This window comes from Eleutherodactylus coqui, chromosome 2 (assembly GCF_035609145.1).
Source record: "Eleutherodactylus coqui strain aEleCoq1 chromosome 2, aEleCoq1.hap1, whole genome shotgun sequence".
Lineage (NCBI taxonomy): Eukaryota > Metazoa > Chordata > Amphibia > Anura > Eleutherodactylidae > Eleutherodactylus > Eleutherodactylus coqui.
The window spans coordinates 117,517,618-117,541,569 of record NC_089838.1 but is presented as its reverse complement, the minus strand read 5'-3'; the positions used below and the strand labels follow the sequence as shown (position 1 = coordinate 117,541,569).

The 23,952-nt window shown below is 45.1% G+C and overlaps 1 protein-coding gene across 2 annotated transcripts in view; it reads left to right on the top strand.

Moving 5' to 3' along the window:
- LOC136611663 (putative tetratricopeptide repeat protein 41) overlaps window positions 1-23,952 on the top strand; it is a 57,773-nt gene that overhangs the window by 20,095 nt on the left and 13,726 nt on the right. For both annotated transcript variants that reach the window (XM_066591430.1, XM_066591431.1), the window contains exons 5-12: window positions 1,430-1,593; window positions 4,982-5,435; window positions 11,732-11,962; window positions 14,696-14,894; window positions 15,204-15,340; window positions 17,652-17,770; window positions 21,636-21,816; window positions 23,513-23,663. In XM_066591430.1, coding sequence (XP_066447527.1) covers window positions 1,430-1,593; window positions 4,982-5,435; window positions 11,732-11,962; window positions 14,696-14,894; window positions 15,204-15,340; window positions 17,652-17,770; window positions 21,636-21,816; window positions 23,513-23,663 — 1,636 coding nt within the window. The remainder of the gene's footprint in view (window positions 1-1,429; window positions 1,594-4,981; window positions 5,436-11,731; window positions 11,963-14,695; window positions 14,895-15,203; window positions 15,341-17,651; window positions 17,771-21,635; window positions 21,817-23,512; window positions 23,664-23,952) is intronic.

The following is a 23,952-nucleotide window of genomic DNA, read 5'->3' as shown; positions in this document are numbered from 1 at the left end:
TTTCATCAGCTTTTGATTTCTGCTGCAGCTGTTCTTTAGTGTCAGTGTGTACTTGAAGATGTATAAGCCACTGGGTCTAGGATTCCTGCACACCGGCGGGTTGGACCCTGCATGCGGGATTACCCCAACGAAGTTCAACCCGGTACCCAGCCGGTGACCCCAGCTTACCTCTCCGCCGTCTTCTCCTCTCTGCTGTGGATGCGTGGCCGGCGTGCTGGCGCACCAGCTCAGTGCAGAGGATGCCACGCCGTCATTATAGCGATGGTCACGGGAGCAGCGTCATTCTGCAATCATGTTTGCACAATGGCCGCGAGATGGATGGCTTCCATTGACTTCAATGGAAGCTGACTGTGTGTAGTCTGCACAAAATCGCAGCATGCTGCGATTTCTTCCCCACTAGCGGAAAAGCGCAATCGATTTCCGCTCATGGTCAGGAAATCGCGATTTGCCATAACATGCTATGGGCTGGATTTCCTGCAGAATATTGAGGCGGAATACCGCTCCGGATTTCGCAATGCAAATCCGCCCTTCTGCAGGAGGCCTTAAAATTCCCTTTATGGCCATTTCTTTATTTATTTGAAGTAAATATGAGATATTTAATATGATGAATATGGAGGAAAAGCTTGTAATATTGATTGTAGTAAGCTATTTAAACTGTCCTTGTTTGATTGTTTTTTGAAAGTTTGTAAATTTGGCAAATAAACTTGCAATGAGAGTTGAATAATTTTGACTGCAACTATATATACCAGCACTGTATTTATTGATTGTATTTGCTTATTGTTGAATCATGTAGAAAGTGATCACAGACAGCGATAAATGACTGTATCTCCCTGCGATCTGGGGGGGGGGGGGGGGGGGGTACGAGGGAGGGGTGCAGCGCCCTCTTCAGAGCAGCAACTCTGCTTGGTAAGTAGTGAGCGACAGTGTGCAAATAGGAACAGGTTATTAATCCTGTTATTCCCCGCATGCAAAACCCTTCATGTCTTGTGATCTATGCTCCAGAATTATGAGTAAAATGAAATAATACCTGTTACGATTTGTTTCTTCATCTGATTTGATGTGGATTGTCTTATATGTTGTAAATCAGGGATTTATTATTATACTCCCGTTATGTTTCTTTTGCATGTTTGTATCTTTAGAGCTGCAATGTTTCAAAGGTATGTATTCACCTGCTAACTAAGAGGATATGAAAACCCCTTTAAGGATACATTCACAAGTAGCGGAAATGGTGCGGATTTTCTGCACCAATGGTCAGTCATTCAGGCAATGTTTTTAACAAGTGGCTGGACTTTTCTATGTTCAGTTACGCTTCTCAGGATCCCTAGACGGGTGGTTACTCTGACAACCTGACGTGGGTAGGTCTTATGCTGTTTTCAGGTACGGTAATTATCATGAACATGTATTCATTCTGGGGCTCTTCATTCTTCAGGTATCCAGACGGATGATTTTTACTCCGGCGAGAATATTAATGACTTGTGGGAATTCCCGCTGCTTGTGGAGGCTTTCCTGGCATGTGTTGCGCTGAAACCATGCGTCCTTGTTCTTGATGGAGTGGATGAGTTATCTGGAATTCATGGCGTAAACGCACAGCAGGTATAGATCTATTTGCTTTCACTAAGGGCTCATGTCCACGGGCAAAATATGATTTAAGATCCGCAGCGGATCTCCCGCATGCGGATCCGCATCCCATAGGGATGCATTGACCACCCGCGGGTAGATAAATACCCGCGGATCGTCAATAAAAGGGATTTTAAAAAAAATGGAGCATGGAAAAATCTGGACCATGCTCCATTTTCGTGCGGGTCTCCGCGGGAGACCTAAAATAGGAATTTCAAGGATTTACTCACCCGCAGCGGGCCGCGAAGCTCTTCTCTTCCTCACGGCCGCATCTCCCTTGCTTCGGCTCGGCGGATGTGCCCGGCGCATGCGCGCGGCACGTCGACGACGTGCCGGCGACGTGCCGCCGGCGTCAGGAATTCATCCGCCGGCCGAAAAAGAAGATCCGGCCGTGAGGAAGAGCAGAGCTTCGCCGCCCGCTACGGATAGGTAAATTCCTTTTTATTTGTATTTTCAGCGCTCACGTCCGCAGGGCAGGAGGGACCCGCTGCAGATTCTACATGTAGAATCCGTAGCGGGCCCGATTTTCCCCGTGGACATGAGGCCTTAAGGTCCATTGAGATTAAATAATTATTGTTAAAATATCATTCAAAAAATGAAAGTGAACATAATCGCTCAGTTTAAACGTGAGTCAATGACGAATGAGAATTGTTCACTTTTCGTTTGTCGTTCAGTTTCAACCGGCATAAAAATCATCGCTGGCTCGTTCACTTCTTGTTGCGTTTAAACACTTCTCGTTCAGTGTATCACATAGGGATGTGAAACACTGAGCAATTCTAAACAATGACCTGCCAGCCTGAACATACTGCACAAGTGCGAACACCAGCCAATGACGCCACCAGCTCACTCGCTTGGGCAAACAAGAATCGTGCATTTCTGAGGGAGATCCGCTGCGGATTTTAACTCTTCTCCCGCGCGCGGATCCGCACCCCATAGGGATGCATTGACCACCCGCGGGTAGATAAATACCCGCGGATCGTCAATAAAAGTGATTTTAAAAAAAAATGGAGCATGAAAAAATCTGGACCATGCTCCATTTTCGTGCGGGTCTCCCGCGGGGACGGCTCCCGCGGGCTTCTATTGAAGCCTATGGAAGCCGTCCGGATCCGCGGGAGACCTAAAATAGGAATTTAAAGTATTTACCATCCGTAGCGGACCGGAAAGGTCTCCTCTTCCTCACGGCCGCATCTTCCTTGCTTCGGCTCGGCGGATGTGCCCGGCGTAAGGAATTCGTCCGCCGGCCGAAAAAGAAGATCCGGCCGTGAGGAACAGCTGACCTTCCCCGCCCGCGCCGGATAGGTAAATGCTTTTAAATTCTTATTTTCGGCGCTCATGTCCGCGGGGCAGGAGGGACCCGCTGCAGATTCTACATGGAGAATCTGCAGCGGATCTTATTTTCCCCGTGGACATGAGGCCTTAGAAGTGAGATAAATATGCTTAAAACCAATTACAGCACATCAAATATACTATAAATAAAAAAATACAATGATACAAATATGCAAATAAAGAAGTACAGAATTCCAAGTGTGTGTGTGTGTGTGTGTGTGTGGGGGGGGGGTTATGGGAATCCTTCACCTTCTCCTGAAATATGTAGTGGCTGTGATTGGTGCATTCAGTGCTGGCTATGATTGGCTTAGAGGGCTGTCAGTCAGTCAATCAGAGTAATCTCTTGCTGGAAGGTGGGGAATTTAATCTCTGTCTCTAGCAATAGATGCTTTGCCGGCTTGACAAGTGCCCGGCAGCCGGCCCGAAGCTCCGAAAACACAGGTGGGGACCCCGACGACACCTGCAAGGTGAGTATTGATTTTTTTTTTCTCTGTTAGCTAGGGCGTTTAGCGCTGCCAAAAATGCAGTACTAAGTTGTACCGTGTTTTCGGCAATGCTGAAACCACTGTCCATTCATTTCAATTGGCGATGGCAGGGCCGAAAATAGCCAAAGATGGAAACCCTGTGCTTTGACGCTTGTGTGAGCAGCTCCATTGAAATTAGCATTGTATAGCGTTTAGCTGAAAAAGCAGCGCTAAACGCTGTACAAAAAATGCCTGTGTGAGGGAGACCTTACAGTACCTTGCAAATATATATTCACCCTCTTGGTGTGTTTTTTGCTTCATTGTAGTACAACCTGGAATTAAAATGGATTTTGGGGATTGTACTATTTGGTTTACATAACATGATGACTATTTTGAAGGTGCAAAATATATATATTTTTTTTTACTCTGACTCAAACAATAATTAAGACGCGAAATGGAACTTAAATGTGCATAAGTATTCAAACCCCCTTCCCCCTTTGAAAGTCAGTACTGTATGGGTCACCTTTTGCTGCACGTACAGATGCAAATCTCTTGGACTATGTCTCTCTTAGCTTAGTACATTTCAACATTGAGATTTTTACCCATTTTTCTAAGCAAAACTGCTTCAACTCCTTCAAGTTATATGGGTTGTGTTGGTGTACAGCAGTCTTCAAGTCATGCCACAGATTCCCAGTTGGATTGAGGTCTGCACTGGGATAAGGCCAGTCCAAGGCATGTTCAGTATTATTGTATCTTGGCGCCACCGGAAGCTAGGAGTTTGATAGGCGGAACGCCCCTCTCAAACCCCTAGTTTCTGATAGGGTCAAGGCACAAAGGTCCTAGCAGCACAGTGTGGGTTGATTTGTCCCAGCGCTGCAGCCGTAGCCTGAGGGTTACTATACTTCTTAGCTGTACATTAGTACCTATAAATGCTGACATGGTACTGGTGTAACATGGCAGCATTTGCATGTCATAATGTAAGGCTAAGAACTATAGTAACCCTCAGGCTAAGGCTGCAGTGCTGGGACAAATCTATGCATACTCTGGAGCCTTAGTGCTCCATCCTGCCCGGCATTTAATACATGCGTGCTACGCTCCCGGCTGCCGGGTCACCTCTCCATCCCGCCAAGCGTCTCACGCCTCCGTCCAGGCTGCCGAAGTTCCATTCCGCTGGCCCCATAACTGATTCTTGACGGGCACTCCGTAGGTGAGTAATGTTTGCCCTCCTTGCTCCCAACATCGCGCAGCTCTTGAACAGCGAGGGCGTATTCCATCCTCTGGCTGGGAGCCGCGGCCCACGCTGCTGGAGAGGGCATTTGCTGCTGGGGGTGCGCAGCTGCAGCGCCACCGGATGCTACATTGCATTTCTATTCTTCTTTAGTGGCCTTGCAGGACCTGCTGCCTAACGCCCTGTGCAGCCAATCAGGTACAGGGGGCATCACCCCCCTGTCAATCTTGTCCCCAACAGGAATTCCTGGTGGCGTCAAGATACAATAATACCGGCATGTTCTCAATTAGACCCTTCCACTGTAGTTTTTTTATGCTTCTCTAATATCTTTTTATTTTAACACTAGGCAAAGGGGTTTCATTGGCTACCTACCAGATTGCCCCGTCACTGCAAAATGATCATCACAACCAGGAATTCTCACCTGTCCTACAAATATTTGGTGTCACGTTCAGATGTCCAAATAGAAGAATTGGAAATTGTATTGGATACAGATGAATGCTTACGCATTTTCCATAAGCACTTAGCAATGCCAAGCAGAAAAGCGCCCCCCTGCTTGATGGAGAGCTTTGAAAACAAGAACAGGAAAATCAGCCCTCTCCAGCTTGCAGTTCTGGCTAGTGAGCTCCGTATTTGCCCAGACGTGGCCAACTGTATTGATAGTCCCCTGGAAACACTGTCCACAGAGCAGCTTTGGTCATTGCTCATAAAGCATTGGGTGAAGCACTACAGCTGGCCTTGTGAATGGAAAAAGAAGAGTAAAACACCCAAATCAGCATTTGGCAGTGAGATTCATAATTCAGGTAAATTGGTGGATTAAAGAAACAGAAGACCAATTAGTTGTTGTAGTCTATTGTTCCTGAGCCTGTGACTGTAAAGCTGTTTGTCCACAGAAGATATTCCAGCCAAGAGTTGGTGCCTAAAGGCCCATTTACACCAGCTGATGATCGCTAAAAAGAAAAATCGGTGATCGTTTTAGCAATCATCGGTGCGTGTAAATGTGCGCCCATCATCCGCTTTTCAGGCACTGTTAGCTTTAAATTCAAGCTAACCTAAAAATTCACTCTTATCAGAAGTTCTCCACAGGGAGTGCTGATAGCATTGTTTTGCTGATAGTATTGTTTTCCCTGTGGAGAACAAAGGATCTGAGCACAGATAAGAGCCTTGGGCTATCAACTGTATTCAGTGAAGGCTTCATTTGCACACCTAATTGGTAGGTAAGTAGCTGAGTAGCTACTTAATACTTTATGCAAAATGATCATTGGAAGCTGTCACTCAAACGATCATTTGCTAGAGTAAATAGGCCTTAAGTCAGTTTGGCTGCCCCTATAAATATTAGATGTCAGTGGATTTTACCAAAAATGACAGGTTACACTGTCACTAATCTAATGTCTATCGGAGGCTTTTTTGTGAATGCCCACACTTGAAAACCGATTCCTTTTATCTAAATGGGTCAAAAATTCTATGTTTTGGATACAGAGCTCTAAATCCCCTGCACAGATATAGAGTTAAAGGGGCTATTTGTAAGGGCGCCCCACTAGAACCTTTTTTATTTAGTAGCTGAAGAGTGGTACAGCCTTTTTAGTAACACGCATCAGAGTTAACAGTATGACCACTTTAAGTACCATATGGGAATCAGCAGTACGGGCACATCAAATAACATACGGGCTTCAACGTTCTAACACAGTTTAGAATACTTTGGTATTATAATCCATAATATTTGGCAACACAGACTTTGGAATACTGGTAATACTGTAGGGGTTTGCCGGTCTTTGCAGAATCAAGTACAGTTCCTCAACTACAAAATTAACTTTTCAAGCGATCACAGCCATTTTAATATACACACTTTGTAAGAAAAAGAAAAATCAAGCACCAGGAAGGAGTTGTTGTTTTGCTACAAAACTCGGCATGCAGTTCCATCTCAGGCAGATATGTAAGTGATTAGAGTTGTACATGATTAGATGAATAGTCTTGCCACCTGAGGACCTAAAAGTTGTTCCTCTCTTGGCCTATAAAAGGTTCTCAGAGTTTACTTGTTTATAGTAGACTTTTTTCCCCACTTGTGTAGGGTTTGTTGGCCTCTAGACGCCTCTATGATGCAAACGAAGAGATTTCACCCAGTTAACAGAGTTTGAGAGAGGTGCATTATGAAAATGCAAGAAGCTGGATATCAATGAATTGCCACCACCTGGGTCGTTCTAACCAGACTGAGATGTTGGGAGCAGTGAATGCATGAGGGCACGAAGGCAAGAATAGAGAGGATTGTCTGATGGTCCAACAAGCACGAGCAGCTCTGTTTCATTGTCAACCAGCCAGAGACAGGTGGCACCATCGATACAGGTCTCTGTCGGAACCATTTCCAGGCACATGGCTGAAGGACATTTGGTCTCACGGTGCCCATTACGCGTACTGCCTTTGACACCCACCCATCGCCACCTCAATTTGCAGTGGTGTCATGAACAATGAAATTAGACTGCTATCAAGTGGAACTGGGTTGTCTTCAGAGACAAATCCAGGTTTAGTTTGGGCGCTGATGATGGCCATGTTTGTGTCTGGAGACCCAGGGGTGAGCGGCTCAATTCTCCCTTTACTCTGGAGCAGGCCACTGCCCCCTGCTGGTGTGATGGTCTGGGGGGCAGTATAGAATTGTATGGCAGGACGCTCGCATGAGACTCTGAAGAGTCAAATTTTTTAGTGCCGCATGGTCTTTGGAGGGCAACAACCTTGGATTGCGGGAGTGGGCGAGTATAAAAAAAATACATCACCCGGCTCCCTGTCACGTCCCCTAACAGTACCATAACTTACTTTACAGGTTCCCTTTAATCATAGCATATCGCCTGTACAAGAAGCAAATGATTTAAAGGCAAATGTAACAAAAGCATGAACACTCCTACAAATTAATAAATGTTGAGAAAACGAAAAGCAATAAAGAAACATTAGTATATAAACATAAGATCAGATCTAGGGTTAACACCACGTGGAAATCTGGTTTTTAGGCAAATAGTTAAATAAGCCGCTCTTGACAGCAATTTTTTAAACCAGTCTCCACCTCTAGCTGGGCCGAACACCCTTTCAATGCCAGTAACTTTAAATGAGGATATATCCCCTTGGTGGATTTCCCAAAAATGTCTGGATGCTGTAGATAGTGAACATATGAATATACCCACGGAGGGATTGGAGTCCGATATATGCTCAGCAATATGTGATTTTAATTTGCGTGATGTACATTTGACATATTTCTCACAGCAGATAGTACATTCAATAACCTAGATGACATGAGTGGTGGTACAATTTATAAATGAATATAAAAAGTCTGGGATGTTGTAGAGCAAGAATATGTTTTGGGAGCACAGAGCATCGTTTGGGACTCCAATTTTGACAGCCTATGGGTTTGCACGATCTAGAGGCTCAGTTACAGCAAATGTGGACTAATATGCCACAGGATACCATATGGAACTTGTATGCCTCCATGCCCGCCCATATCACATCTTGTATCCAAGCTAGAGGCAGTACAACAGGGTACTAGAGCCTCCATGCCCGCCTGTGTCATATCTTGTATCCAAGCTAGAGGTGGAACAACAGGGTACTAGAGCCTCCATGCTCTCCCATATCACATCTTGTATCCAAGCTAGAGGCAGTACAACAGGGTACTAGAGTCTCCATGTCCACCCATATCACATTTTGTATCCAAACTAGAGGCGGTACAACAGGGTACTATAGCCTCCATGCCTGCCCATATCACATCTTGTATCCAAGCTAGAGGCAGTACAACAGGGTACTACAGCCTCCATGCCCGCCTGTGTCATATCTTGTATCCAAGCTAGAGGCGGTACAACAAGGTACTAGAGCCTCCATGCCAGCGCATATTGAATTTTGTATCCAAACTAGAGGTGGTACAACAGGGTACTAGAGCCTCTATGCTCCCCCTATCACCTCTTGTATCCAAGCTAGAGGCGGTACAACAAGGTACTAGAGCCTCCATGCCGGCACATATTACATTTTGTATCCAAACTAGAGGTGGTACAACAGGGTACTAGAGCCTCTATGCCCCCCCTATCACCTCTTGTATCCAAGCTAGAGGTGGCACAGCAGGGTACTAGAGCTTCCTTTCCAGTGTTCATTTTTCCGCAATAAATTATCCTTTTGCTCTGATATTGTAATCGCTTACTCACATCAACGTGAACGGGGAGATCAGGTGTCCAAGTTTTGTTCGATTCCAACAACAACTTCTCGGTGCTTGATTTTTGTTGACAAGGAGTGTGTGTATACAGGACATTGTTCACACCAAGTAGTCCACACCTTCAGACAGAAGGAAACCTCACTCAGTACCTGATGCATGCATGGATAAACAGGAGGTAGTTCAAGTGTCCACACACCGAGAAAGGGACAAGAGTATCAGACACCAAAAGGAACCAAGTGTCAGATATCATCCACCTGACCAAGTACAGGACATCAGATGTCTGGAGGCCGCACCTGATAAAAGGAAAGGGAGCAGGAGGCCTGCAGAACATGCAGACGGGGAGATCAGGTGTCCAGACCATCTTCAGGGAAGGTTGGGGAAGCAACTTAAACTAGCAGGATGCAAGACACAACCACAAAGTACTGAGCGGGAATGATGTAAATGGATAAATGTCCAGCACCCTCTAGCAAAAGGGTCTGGTACTTATCTGCACAGACCGATGGTGATTGGCTAGATGGAGGAATTCACAAACCCAGGCAGCTCAATCATCCCACACCTGTGAAAGTGTGCTCCTGGTAACTCATAGAACTACAGGTCCCAGGAGCAACACTTGACATCACACCTATCTAATAAGCTTCAGCAACTACATCACTCTATTGCCTTCTATACACCTACAATACCCCATTATACCTATGCAGTCATATAATCATCACAGCATTTCCTATGCTAAGCCTCAATATTTCTTCTCAATACACATTAGGATTTGCATAATAAACAGTATTTCCTGCTTACGTATTATCATTTGCATCACTCTATTCACTAAACAGTACATTACTTTCCTAAATAATCTCTGTTATATTATATTATGTATGCCAGTGATTGTGATCTTTTTAGAGACTGAGTGCCCAAACTGCAACCCAAACCCACATAATTTATAGCAAAGTACCAATATGTCAGGGGGCGGGGCTTATCACGCCGTATGATTTTACCATCGTTGTTCTAAAAAGGACAGGACCGCTTCAAAATAGACAGCGTGCAGATTTTGACCGCTTTTCTGATGCAGAAATGATGCAGAATGTCCTCAGCGGAAATTTCTTTGGAAAATTCTGCAGCATTTCCGCATTCAAAAAGCAGTCAAAATCTGCACCCTGTCTATTTTGAAACAGCCCTGCCCATTTCCGCCACATGTAAACATACCCCAGTGGTAATATGGACCTCCCCCAGCAATAATAGTGACCCCCCCACAACGGCCCCAGCGATAATAGTGCCCCCCCCCCCACACACACAGCGGCCCCCAGTATGACAGTGTCACCCCACATTGGCCCCCGGTATGACAGCTACATCCCACATCGGTCCCCGGTATGACAGCGACATCCCACATCGGTCCCCGGTATGACAGGGACATCCCACAGCGGCCCCCTAGTATGACAGCAACATCCCACAGCGGCTCCCTAGTATGACAGCGACATCCTACAGCGGCCCCCAGTAGTAATAGTGACATCCCACAGCGGCCCCCAGTGTAATAGTGACACTCCACAGCGGCCCCCAGTGTAATAGTGACACCCCACAGCGGCCCCCAGTAGTAGTAGTGACATCCCACAGCGTACCCCAATAGTAATAGGGACATCCCACATCTTCCTCCCCCTACTCTCGCGAAACCAAGTAGTAGGAGATGTTGGGGGAGGGCGGGAGGAGGATCCCCGCGGCACACTGACGTCACAGTGTGCTCCGGGATCAGCGCTGCAGCTGAGTGGATGCCGTCAGTGGAGCTGCAGCCCCTGCCGGTATTCACAAGTAGTGAGCGGCCGATGGTGGCGCATGCCAGCAGGGAGGGCACTGCGTTCCGCCTCTGGCACGCTTGCCATAGGTTCGCCACCAGTGATCTATACAAATAACATAACTATCTGCTTAGGTTAACTTTTCAACATCCCTCTTATGTTGAACCAAACAAAAAATTCTGAAAGCTGCACACCGGTTTGGAAAAACCATAGAAGAAGCAATACTTATTTACATGATTTCCCACCACTCTTGGTTTGATGGTGCCCAGTCCCCTCTTGCTGCAGCAAGTCAGGTCACTGACACTACAGACAGGATGTGACCACTGTAGCCAATCACCAGCTTGCTCTGGCTGGTCATTAGCTTCAGTGGCTACATGTCCCTGTGCAGAAGCAGTAAGTTGAGAGCAGCGGAGACCGGCACCCCATGTTTTTCCTTATAGAGTGACAGTTGCATAAAAGCTACATATACGCCTCATGTCCACGGGCGGGTTAGAATCCGTGTGCGGGAGTCCGCAGCAGAATCTCACCCTGTCTGCGGCCGAGGACCCTGCATACGCACGGACCTCTGTACTTCCAGGTTTTCTGTACTGCGGATGGTCCGCAGGGCTCACCATCGGACATGTGCAGTACTTTATTTTTCTTTAAATCTCCTGCTTTCTCGCAAGATCTGCAGCACGTCCGCAGTGTCAGCTGTAGGTAGGCGGTGGATCAGACGGCTTCCATTGATTTCAATGGAAGCTGTCCATGTAGAAAACGCACTGAAATGGATCATGCTGTGATTTGTTTTCCGGACCAAAAACAAATCCGCATGTTTTAATTCATTTGTGGATACCCATGCCTCCCTATCGGCGGCTTGATTTGCGGATCTCCCACGTGGGCATCCCGTGCAATTTCCACAAATCCGCCCATGGACATTGGGCCTTACATGGAACACTGCAGTCCAAAGATGTAAAATGTCACTTTGCTATTCCTATAGATGGCAACTATAATAGTAATGACACTACATATATTTACTGACTTGGTGACTTAGTACATTACTATCAGTCCTGGTGAAAGTTTCTTACATGCAGGATGTGATTTTCTGCTATCTTTCTTTCCATGTGGTTATTATATTGTTGTCCTTTGTGTTTTGGTGTAATAGGGTGGGTAGTAGACGTCTTGTGCTTGCTTGCCACCTCACGCCGAGGTTTGTATGAAGATGACGTTCTTCAGTTGCTGAAACAAATGGGTTACCAAAACCAGTATGAAGTAACTCCACTCCACTGGTCTGTCTTTCGATTAGCGACTTCAAAATGGATTTGGGAAAAACCTGATGGGTTGCTGCAGATTCACCACCAGTCTTTCCATGATGCTATTGTCCATTTACTATTTGGTAAGCCAAGAAAAAAAATATTTTTTACTAAAAAAATATCTATCAATCAAATTTGGATTGGAGACGCATATGCAGCTTTATAACAACCTTTTCACCACTATGACTATAAGAATATTTTCCGCCATATTCGTCCCAGCTGATAAAACATCATTTGTAGGCTAGTTTTCATTTTTGCTAGTATCCTGGGTTCTGCACTTGCTTGATTCATTACTGATATGACGGATACATTTTGAAACAGCTTTCAGTGGATCCTATTGGCTTTTCCATCTGGTTTCATCATTGATTGATCAATATGGAACAAGACAATGATTCCAGTATAAACTATACCGGTCAGGGGCAACACATACCAGACTGAACTAACCATGAACAGAACCTAGGTTTGCCAGCCCTCTCCAGCACTGTAATAACATGGCCTCTACAGTAGAAAACCATGATCGCGGTAGAAATAAGATGCTCTTTATTCTGTAATTGGTCTTATTGCATTTTTACAAAACCACAGCGAAAACACTGATATGTGACGAAATGGTCAACTGTGTCTAAGGTAGGTGATGGCTGAACAATTGATTGTCCCCGCTGCTTCATAAGCATGACTGTTTTAGGAGCCTATAAGGTCTGTGACAGGGCTACAACAGTCCCTTTATTATACTCCTAATAAGAGCTGCCCCAAAAACTGTGCCAACCACAGTGCCTTTATAATAGTGCTAATAAAAGCTTGCCAGTTAATAGTGCCAGCCATAGTGCCCCATAAAAGTATCATCCACAGCCTTCTATATATAACAGTGCATATCACTGCTCATACTGGTATTAGTATCACTGCCCTAGTGATGTCATTCAGTCTTCTTTATAACCATGCCAGCCACAATCCTATAGAAAAATGCCACTCGCAGTACTCTTAAGCAGAGGGTTACATTTCCTTTAAAATAGTCCTAGCCAGAGTGCCCAAATAGAAATGCCAAACACAGTGCCCAATAGCGGTGCTAGCCAAAACTCTTGCCATAATATTTCCATCCATAGTGCCCCTGGTTTTCCAGCATAGTTTGGATTGATGACATTACATTGATTTTACTTGTGCTATGACATCATTTGGTGCACATTCAAGTTGTCAAGCAGTCAGTACATGAAAAGGTCAGTATGGTAATCAATTAAAGCTGATATCTTTTCTGCTCCACTAGTGGCTATCAGAAGGGTAATTTACTCCTACTGCTCTTGTTGGTGTTACTCAGTAGTGCCACTTACTATGTGCTTCTTGAGGCTATGTGGAGAAAGCTGCATCCTTCTTAGGGCTCCCACCCACTGGCGATATTTTCTTTCTTGCGCTGCGAGAGCACGAGAAAACTCTCGCATCACAGTGCAAGAAAGAGGCCGGTATAGAACCGGCATATCGCAAGTGGTTTCAATGGGGCCAGCGACAGCAGCGCTAGCCCCATTGAAAGCATAGGCAGAATGCTGCAGACTTCTGCCACAGCTGTGACAGCTGTGGCAGGAGTTTCCTTCATCCCCGCAGAATGATTATTGGGGAAGGGCTTGAAATATAAGCCCTTCCCCGATAATCAGCAATAAGTGTTAAAAAAAAATTTAAAAATTATTATTCACCTCTCCTGCGCTCAGCCGCGTCCTCCTGCTGGCTCCCCGGCACTGCTATTAAGCTCTTTCAGCAGTCGGGGATTTAAAAATCTTCGCTTCCTGAAAGGGCTGTGCAGATTGGCTGAGGGCTCAGCCAATAGCAGCTACTGCTTAGCTATTGGCTGAGCGCTCAGCCAATCACACATAGCCCTTAGCTATTCATTCTTGAATAGCTATATCTTAGCTATATTTCAAGCCCTTTCCCTATAATCATTCTGCGGGGCTTGGCTGAAACCATTGCTTTCAATGGGATCGGCGGCAGTGCCGATCCCATTGAAAGCAATGGAATGGAATGCCGGGGACTTCTGCCACAGCTGTCACAGCTGTGGCAGAAGTCCCCGGCATTCCCCATCTCTTTTCAATGGGGCTAGCACTGCTGCCGCTGGCCCCACTGAAACGACTGGCAATATGTCGGCGTGATGCCGATATCCCGGCGTCATGCCGATTTTTTTCTTGCACTGCGATGCGAGACTTTAACTTTAGTCTTGCATTGCAGTGGAGAAAATATCGCCAGTGGGTGGGAGCCCTTAAGCATTGACAGGAGTACTATAGGAGCTTATATCATATAACAGGAACTTTATACTACAATATTGCTGCCACTTAACATTTTCTTAAAGTGCACCTGAGTCTCTAGTAACAGGGTCATGGGGACACTGCTAGATACTACATGCAGCAAAAGGGTGGGCATTCAGATGCTGCCTTGCAGCGGATTGGAGCAGGGCTATGACAGGCAGCATGGGAAGTGTGGAAGAGGAAGTCCCAGCCAGTGCGGTACTAGTAGAATGGCTGCTTAGGACATCCCCCAACCTGTAAGTGCATTTCAAACAGCAGGGCAGCAGAAAAATAGAAACATCCAAACGGAAAACTGAATTGATGGAGCTTAAATTGGGTGCAAACAGCAGCAAAAGAGCAGCCAATGAAGACCTGAGCTCCTTTGGAAATTTTTTATAAAAGTGCACCCAAGTTTTATAGAAAATTTCGAAAGCAGCCCTATTGTAAAGCTGTTATCCAGTAAACGGACAACCCCTTTAAACACACTTGTGGTCACTATGCTCAGTGCCAGTCATCTGGCTGGTATGTCCTTCCTCACTCAGTGTTCCCATCTTGCAGGTGTCACTATGCCGGGTGATGACAGTCTGGATTACACTTTTCAGAACACTGTAAATCGTAAAAGGAAGCATTTTCATCACTGTCTTCTCAAGTACTTCCAGCAGAGAGCACTTTCTCGACAGGTGTATGAAGAAGTACCGTGGCACCTGAAGATGACCGGCAAGCTCCGTGATCTGTACAGTTTTCTTTTCAATCCAAAGTAAATATTCCACTAAAGTGTAAAATCCTCGTGTCAGATTACCGTCATTGGTAGAGAATGTGCAGTGATGAACCAACACAATGTAACACACGTTCTCCAGATTAACTTTGGTGTTTTACTTCCTATCGTTATAGTTGTATAGGTTTTTATGCAGCAGTATTTAACCTCAGAAACTTTATTATAGTTCTTTTAGTTTTTGTGTTTTTTTTAATACAAGAATATTTAACGTCACCTGTATTGTTATTCCGGTAGTTGTTGGATTTCTTTTGCCCTCTCTGTTCTTATCTCTTTATCCTTGTCCTATCTCAGGACACTAGACCTGATCTGTCGTAACATGAAGCATGGACGGCAAATGAAAATGGATCTCATTCACTACTGGCAAATGCTGTTATATTCAGGAACGGATCCGGCAGTGGGATGTCAAACATTGTTACACAATATAACAGGTGATGCTTTATGTCACTTACCACTGACGGCCAGCAGATGGCACCATGTTGTAGGGAGAGAAGGGTGTAGGGTTCTTCACTGATGTGGGGTATATTGAGTGACACTATAATCATTTCACTGGGAGTAATACATATAGGTTCAGGTAATAATTGGAAGCAAGCGTATTCAGTTATGCCCTGATAACAGGACAGTATAGGCTCGGCAGTTATTTTAGGCTGCATTAACCCTTCCATCCCTCATTATACCCCTAAAATGAGAAGGGAGGGAAGAGGGAACCCACCCTGCGGGTGAGGTTGGGGTAATGTTTGGACCAGCTCTCATTTCTGGTGTCTAATAACAGACTGGGGAACTGTTCTCACTAATGGCGGTGTGAATGTAGGGCTCATGCACATCAATATATTTGGCATCTGTGCTAATTCTGTGGGGTATGGATCTCTGTAGGGCAATATTACCCTAATATCTCCAAAGCATTAAATGCCATGTATTCTGAAGGACTTCTAGGGGTGTAATTAGGTCCAAGCAGTACAGAATACAGATTGCAGGACTATAGTACCGTGTTGAACACCATATTGTGCCTAGTGGTGTACACATAAGATAGCTACTGACGGTGAACTTGTAAGTCATCTATATATAAGATATGGCCAACTCCATTTATAATCTGTAAGAGTTAAGAAGGAAACAGAAGATTGTCCCTATGAATGCAGGGAGTGTCTGTTCCTTATTTGGTGAGGCTACGATGGTGCTTGTGGTAAAATGAGGTAAAACAGCGCTACAAGCGCCATGTGGAAACCCAGCCTCATAGCTTTAACAAAGGCTGTGCTTCCAGACAGCAAAAACTGCTTGTGGCCCAAACTCCTCCCACCTGCAGCAGCCCGTGGCCAATTTGCCAGTAGAAGGGCAGCATTATCAGCAAGAATGCATGGCTTATTGGCTGCTGCAAGCAGTTTTTGCTTTCTGGAAATTTAGCCATAATAAAAAATCGCAACGATCTGAAGCATTGGATTCCAATGCATTCATTCAGATGGCCGATTTATAGCCACTTTAAAACGTCACGGCCGAAAAGATAGAACATCGTCAATTAAATACGGCGGACGATTTTATACGTGTCCGGAAAAAAAAGGTCTTGCCGTATCTTTCGGCCGATATACACTGGCGGCTCCCATAAACTCCCATGGGAGCTGCAAAAAAAAGAGGGGGAGGGAGTTTAGCAGTTTAGCAGCAGCCAGTGCTATGAAAACATGACAGGTTTCTCTATTAGAAGTAATTCCAAGGATTTATGCCAACCGGGGGAATTCTGGGCCATGTGAGTGGATGAGAAAATGGTAATTTTCCCGTTCATGCATTTTGGCTGCTATACGGCCAGCATAAAGGCACATTGCCTGTGTGAATGAGGCTTTAAGGGCTCATGTCCACGGGCAAAAGAAGAATTAAAATCCGCAGCAGATTTTAACTCTTCTCCTGCCCGCGGATCCACACCCCATAGGGATGCATTGACCACCCGCGGGGTAGATAAATACCCGCGGATGGTCAATAAAAGTGATTTTAAAAAAAATGGAGCATGAAAAAATCTGGACCATGCTCCATTTTCGTGCGGGTCTCCCGCGGGGACGGCTCCCGCGGGCTTCTATTGAAGCCTATGGAAGCCGTCCGGATCCGCGGGAGACCTAAAATAGGAATTTAAAAGAATTTACTCATCCGGAGCGGGCGGGGAAGGTCTTTTCTTCCTCACGGCCGGATCTTTCTTGCTCCGGCTCGGCGGATGTGCCCGGCGCATGCGCGCGGCACGTCGGCGACGTGCCGCCGGCGTGATGAGTTCATCCGCCGGCCGAAAAAGAAGATCCGGCCGTGAGGAAGAGAAGACTTTCCCCGCCCGCTCCGGATGGGTAAATTCTTTTAAATTCCTATTTTCAGCGCCCATGTCCGCGGGGCAGGAGGGACCCGCTGCAGATTCTCCATGTAGAATCCGTAGCGGGCCTGATTTTCCCCGTGGACATGAGGCCTTAGGCCGTATTTACACAGCTGAGAGCAAGTTGTGCCCAAGATTCTTATGCGCAACTCGCATCACACATTATGTCTTATTCTTATGCAGGACTCACACAAAAATAGGATATGTGGCAATTTTTCAAACTCGGACTATTGGAAAATTGTTGATTTGAATGAACCAATTCAAATGAATAGGTTCTTTTTCTGTGCCAGTGCTGCCCGTCTCAGGCACAGCCAGAACTTGCATGAGAATATCGTCCATCTAAATACGGCATTAGACCATTTTTCACAAGGACAGCACGTGTAATATGTCGTTGGTTGTTACAGAGGACGCCCCTGATGTCATCAATCAATGCCGAGTGATATTATTTGCTGCGCAGTGTCTCAAAGATATTGGTAAGACCAAAGAAGCTGGCTGTCTGCTCTCATCTATTGAACATCATCTGGTGAGTTGGGAGTCGCATGGAGGACAAAATTGCATTGTGTGGGTGGGAGTAAAAAATGACTGAGCAAAGTGTAAAGCAGGATCAGTCCCCTGGAGCGTAGCTCTGTAGGTAGAGAACAGGTAAGAGTGACCCTAACAAAGTGACAGTGCTCTTCCTTACCTTTATCATAAGCATCTGTCAGCACCATGCTGGGGATTGTGCTGATGTCAGCAGTCTGCCTCAGATTCCCCCTATGGAATATAATGGCTATAGTCGCAGTAGTTGCTTTTATAAATTACAATTTCATTAGCAACTTTTTGCCACTTCAACAGTTTTCATAGAAATTGTTCGTTTTTGCAAAAGTGACAACAAAGTGCAGCCATATTAGTTGTCAGCTTTGCATTAGCTGTTGTAGAATTTGATACAGTACTCGTCACTTTTTACTTAATGAACATGCTGACAAAATAACGGTTTACGTAGCAAAATAGGACATACTGCGATTTGTTTTTTCCACACGTTTTTTAAAACCCCAATGCAAGTCTCTAGGGCTTCAGCACTGTGTAACACTTACGAAAAAAATGACGCGCATAATACGCAGACAAAAGGGTTTATTTACATGGCTGTTTGCAAATTTGGGCCATATAAATTGGTCCAATTATGCAAGCAATTTTCCAGCAATTTTTATGCGCACTTGTAGTTTTTCTTTAGTGCATTTTTCACGAGCGTGCAAAAATTTTTTTATCTTGCTTCTGTTTCTTTAATTTATAGTTTGCATGGTTACATACATTAAAATTGGATCACAATCCTATTATGTGTGTGCAATCAAATGTTTAAACGCAGCCATAGGGCTTATTCACACGTCCATATATCGGCTGGGTTTTCACACCCGGCCTATATACAGTGTCCTTTTCTGCAGGCGGAGGAGCGGGCCTGGTCGGGAGCAGTGCACTGAGCTCCCGCCCCTCTCCACTATTTGCAATGGGAGGGGACGGGGCGGAACTTGGCTCCACCCTGTCCCGCCCCTTCAATTGCAAACAGTGGCAAGGGGTGGAGAGGGGGCGGGAGCTCAGTGCACTGCTCCTGGCCCAACCCGCCTCCTACGCCTGCAGAAAGGGACAGCGTATATCGGCCGGGTGTGAAAACCCGGCCGATATATGGACGTGTGAATAAGCCCACAAACTGCACTAAAATAGAAAAAGCAGCAATATTTCTTTTAACTTGGCTGCTCGTTCAAGTAGGGGCTTCTTCACACAGGTGTCCACCCACCGCTCTAGAGCATAGTTGCGCATGAACAAGGTAAAAATGTATTTTTTTATCTTTCAAACTCTGTGCTTTTCTGTGCGAGTTTGAAAAAAAAAATCAGGAAGATTGGTCCTGCTCTATCATTCTCGCATATAGGAAAAGTCCTCTCCTTTCTTGGGTGTAGTATTAACACTCGAGAATCCCGATAGTGGAAACGAAACCATTGAAATCAAGTATAGATAAAGTGTCATTATGACCTATCTATTTCTAGTAGAATAAGATGACAAAAGAAAGACTGATGTACATATGTTGATATTATTTTCAAGCATATTGTTCTTAGTTACACCAGTTGTCCCCTAGATGGCGCTAATCTGTCAGTTTAGAATGACCTTTTATTGCAGGATAGGGCAGCCTGTTGGATACAGTACATCCTATAGGAAACATAACAAGGTCAGTTCATACTAGCGTTTTTTTCTTCCCGTCTAGTTATTACCTTGTGGAAGCAGCGAAATGGTTAAAAAAGACTTCAGATTTTGTGCCCATAGACATGCATTGGAACTGAAGACCTTCGGGTTTCAATCTGTTGGTCAATTTTCCATCTCCATTTCATTTGAAGCAAACTTGTGGACTGCTGCGACTGTACCTGTAGTTTAAAAACCGGAGTCACAAAGGAGTGCTAGGTTTCTGTTTTTTCAATATGGTAGTCAATGGGAGACAGAAGCAGACTGAAAGCTATCTGTTTGCTTCTGTTTTTCATTTAGGGTTTCTTTCCATTTACTTGCTTTCACAAGTGAACTGCTAGACGGAAACAAGAAATCCTAGTGTGAACTGGCCCATAATGTTACTCTTGCGTTTATGGCCAATTTACATGGGCTGATTCTGAGCACTGATCGACAGACACGGCAGATGGCTGCTTGCATGGGGACAAACGATCATTAATATGATTATTTGTCCCCATGCAGATAGCATTCATTGGCAATTTCCACTGAGGGATCTGCTGCTGAAGAGCCAGCATTTTGATGCCTGCATGAAAGATCCAATCAGAATGCGAATTAATTATTTGTTCGTTGACTGATAGCTTACATCTTCAGTCGGCTGATGATCAGATAAATGAGCGTTCAGCCTTAAAAGTCCTAGATTGAATGTTTGTATGTAACCACTATACATCATGTGTGCACATGCCAGTGTAATACCGGTAGTATGTGTTATGCTCAGGATTCTGGCTTGGCTTTCAATCCCTAGTCATTGTTACAAAGCTTGTATAAAGAGTCTAATATTGACTTGCAGGAATGCTGCCTTCCAATAGGTGGCGCTGCAGAGGTATTGTTCCATCTCCCTTATTTGCATATTACCCAGAGGAGCATGAATGGCCTTATAAATCTCCTCACTCACCTTCTAGGTGCTCTCCGTAAAGAGTAAAGATAGCGTTCCTGACCCACGTCACAGGCCTCTCGCTAGCCAAGCCAGAAACCTACTGCACACTAGTGAGGGGCAAACACCCCAAAACAGCTGTCTGTGTATGGATTCTGGCTTGACGTTCAATTCCCAGTCATTGTTACAAGGCTTGTATAAAGAGTCTAACATTGACTTGCAGGAATGCTGCCTTCCAATAGATGGCACTGCAGAGGTATTGTTCCATCTCCCTTATTTGCATCCAGGATTCTGGCACTAGGATATTATTTGGGCTGTTGATTCCATGCTAGAAAACGTGCGGTACTAGTGCAATATGTCGCTCACGGAAATATGGGTGGTGATATGGGTTGGGCAGCCAGACTGACAGGAAACACCCACATAGCAGCTTAGCTGTGATCCGCACGGCCTCCGGAGCTTCAATGGGCACTGACAGCCCGTGTTCCGCCCCCCCCCCCTCACCTGGAATGTGCCTTCTTGTGTCGACAGGAAGGCACATGAGCGCCCTGTGGTCCCTCGCCACCACCAGGGAGCTACAACAAGGTCGGCCTCTGGGGCTGGACATGCCTCTTGCTGGCCCCTGGACGATGAGCTGACATGTGCCATCAGTAGGGTAAATCTTAGCCGCCACCACTTCTCCGTGCACCTGGCGGGGAGATGCAACTATGTCGCCCTGTCGGTCTCTACCGTGGAACACCAAGTGACATGCGGCATCAGGGGGGTCACTGTCAACCCACATAAGTTCTAAGTGCACCCGCCGGGGAGTTTCCTTCCCCCTGCAGGAGGAGGAAGAGACAGGCAACATCAGTCACTTTATCCGTGCAGCCGCAAAAGCTTACTGTCCGCACTTCAGAGTAAGCTCACCGCCGCTGCATCTGCACATCTGCCGCTATTGAAGGATCCACTTGTGGGGGAATTCGGAACACTGTTCTTTATGTGTCCACCACGGTAGCTGAGGGGGGCGTGCCCTGGGAGTTCTCTGTCACTGACACCAGTCAACCCATGTCTCCACCCATAGTTCTGGTGGAGACATATTACACTAGTACCAAGAAGTGCTGCATCTTCCCAGGAAGTTTTCTTTTCTAAGTGCATTGGGTTCTTCATGTACGTTTGCACTGTGTATCAAATGTACATGATGTAAATGCAGTCCAGTACATGCAGACTAATGATCATAGTACACTGTATGGACATATTTATGTATCTAAGCTGACTTGTTTGCAACCCTTTTGTTTAGGAAGCTGCAGAATGCAGAAACAATAAAGTTCTGATGTGGACAGAGAAAATGTCTGGAGATCTGTATGGAGACATTGGTTCCTGGCAAGAAGCAATTATTTCTTATGAAAAGGCGCTGAGTATCCTTCAGAGTCTTACTGAGAATAACCTCCAAAGTAATTACAAGCTGCTGAGACTCAGAGGTATTCTGTGTGTCTATAAAAGTTTGCTACATTTTAAATTAAAGGGGTTTTCTGAGACTGAAATATTTTTTAAAAAACAGAAATTACACTAATATACCCCCCAGCGCTAAGTGATATAGCACCCTCTCCCCACTGCAGAAATCCATGACGCACGTAAATAGTACCACTGTAGCGATGTGGGCATCCTGGTCATATCACATTCATGCAGTCATGTCAGTCATGTAATCTGGCTATGGATGCACCTCTGGGAATGCCCTTTTATGAAGCATGCTGTGCTGTATGATCTCATGGAGGATACAGTGATACATATGGCATATTCGCGGACGTTATGTCACAGGGATAAATGTCATTCGTCACTGTAGCCATATCACTTACATAGAACAGCAGCCTTCCGCATCAGTAAGGCCTGGACAATCTATTGAAGAGTGTGACAGACAAGCACAAGCAGCAGTACACATTCATACAATGTATAAGAAATGTGACAAGCGGTGTATCTTGTGCACCTGTCCAAAGTATTACTAGAAAGAAAGCTACAATGTATTCATTAGTGTATGTGCCTGTTTACTTCCACACTGATCTCTATATACTGAAAATGTTGGCACTAGGCAAGGGTATTTTATTTGGGTTTTTTTCTCACTGACTCGTTACTCATGATTCTATCTCAGCTGTAATTAATAGTTTCATAGAGCAGTCATTTTGAACAGATGAGCTGGAGTATAAAATAAGGAGAGGGACAAACTAGCATGCAGAGCCCTTGCTGAGAAAAGGTGGCTTTTGGACTATTTGAGTTAGTTGAGCAGTCCAAGTTAAAGGTGTTGTCACATACACTAACCTAATAGGGCATATAAACATCATGGTGTTCCCCATATGAGATCCCTCTCTATGGGCTAGAGCATAAAGCCATATAAACATTGTCTCTTGCTCTGGCAGATCCAGCCTGTTGATGCATTAGTATATGGATGACCATTCACGTAAAATTACATCCTGCATATAAACAGCATGCATGAGTAATGTAATGGCCAGCCAGACCTTTCCCCAACAAGGACTGCTGATTGGTAGTACTTTCTTAGGGCGCCCACCCACTGGCGTTTTTTTTCACTGCGAAATTCGCAGGTTTTTTTTTTTCTGCAGGGGGTCTATGGGACTTGTAATGTAAAAATCGCGATCGTGCAAAATCGTGATTTACCGCGATATCGCGATTTTGCGCGATCGCGATTTTAGCTTTGCATGTCCCATAGCCCAAAGACCCCTGCAGAAAAAAAAAACGCTGCGAATTTTGCAGTAAAAAAACGCTAGTGGGTGGGCACCCTTAAACTGGACTCATGGCAATGCCTGGTCGGTTTAAAGAGCCACTCCAGTGAAATTTTGGAGTCTGACAGTTGCTGTCACATATGGGAAAAGAACCTTACAAAAACAAGGGTTTGTGCACTTCTCAAGGTGCACAAACCCTTATTATACGATGTAGTAGATGTTGTATTAGCTCATTTCAAATTGCTTGTGTTTAAAAACATCCTCATATTCCAACAACAGTTTGTAAGGAACCCATGTAAGACCTGCAAAGAGGTACAAAAACCTATGTCTTACATGTCACAGATATTAAAAAGAAGATGAAAGAATCACATAATTACTAATGACTTACAGGAATTTGTTTTACTTGTGATTCGAATTGCACTTAGCGCCCCTATTTCACTCTTAGGTAGACTACTGTGTTTAAAAGCAACCATGGAAGCCAAACTTTGCTATGAACAGGGACATAAGATATCCAAAAATGCTATTGAACCATTCCACCCACACATCACCGGGCCGTATGAACGAGCTGCACTAAAACTTTGGCAAGGTCTTTACAAGTAAGTTCATATTTCCTATCCAGATTCATTCTTAATTGCTTAAGATGACAATGAAACCTTATACCATAACACATTAGAGAATATTAATTACAAGGGGCAGCCCTGCTGCAGGGAGGCAATTTGGCATCTACAATGTACTTAAAAGATGTGATCATAGCTGTCGGCACTTCTATCCTGTAGGTGAGACAGTGGCCTCTATGTTATGACCATTATGCGTTCTCTGCTGTTTTCTGATGTCATTGCTAAGTGATGATGTAACTACTAAAATTGGCTAAAAATTTGCATTCTA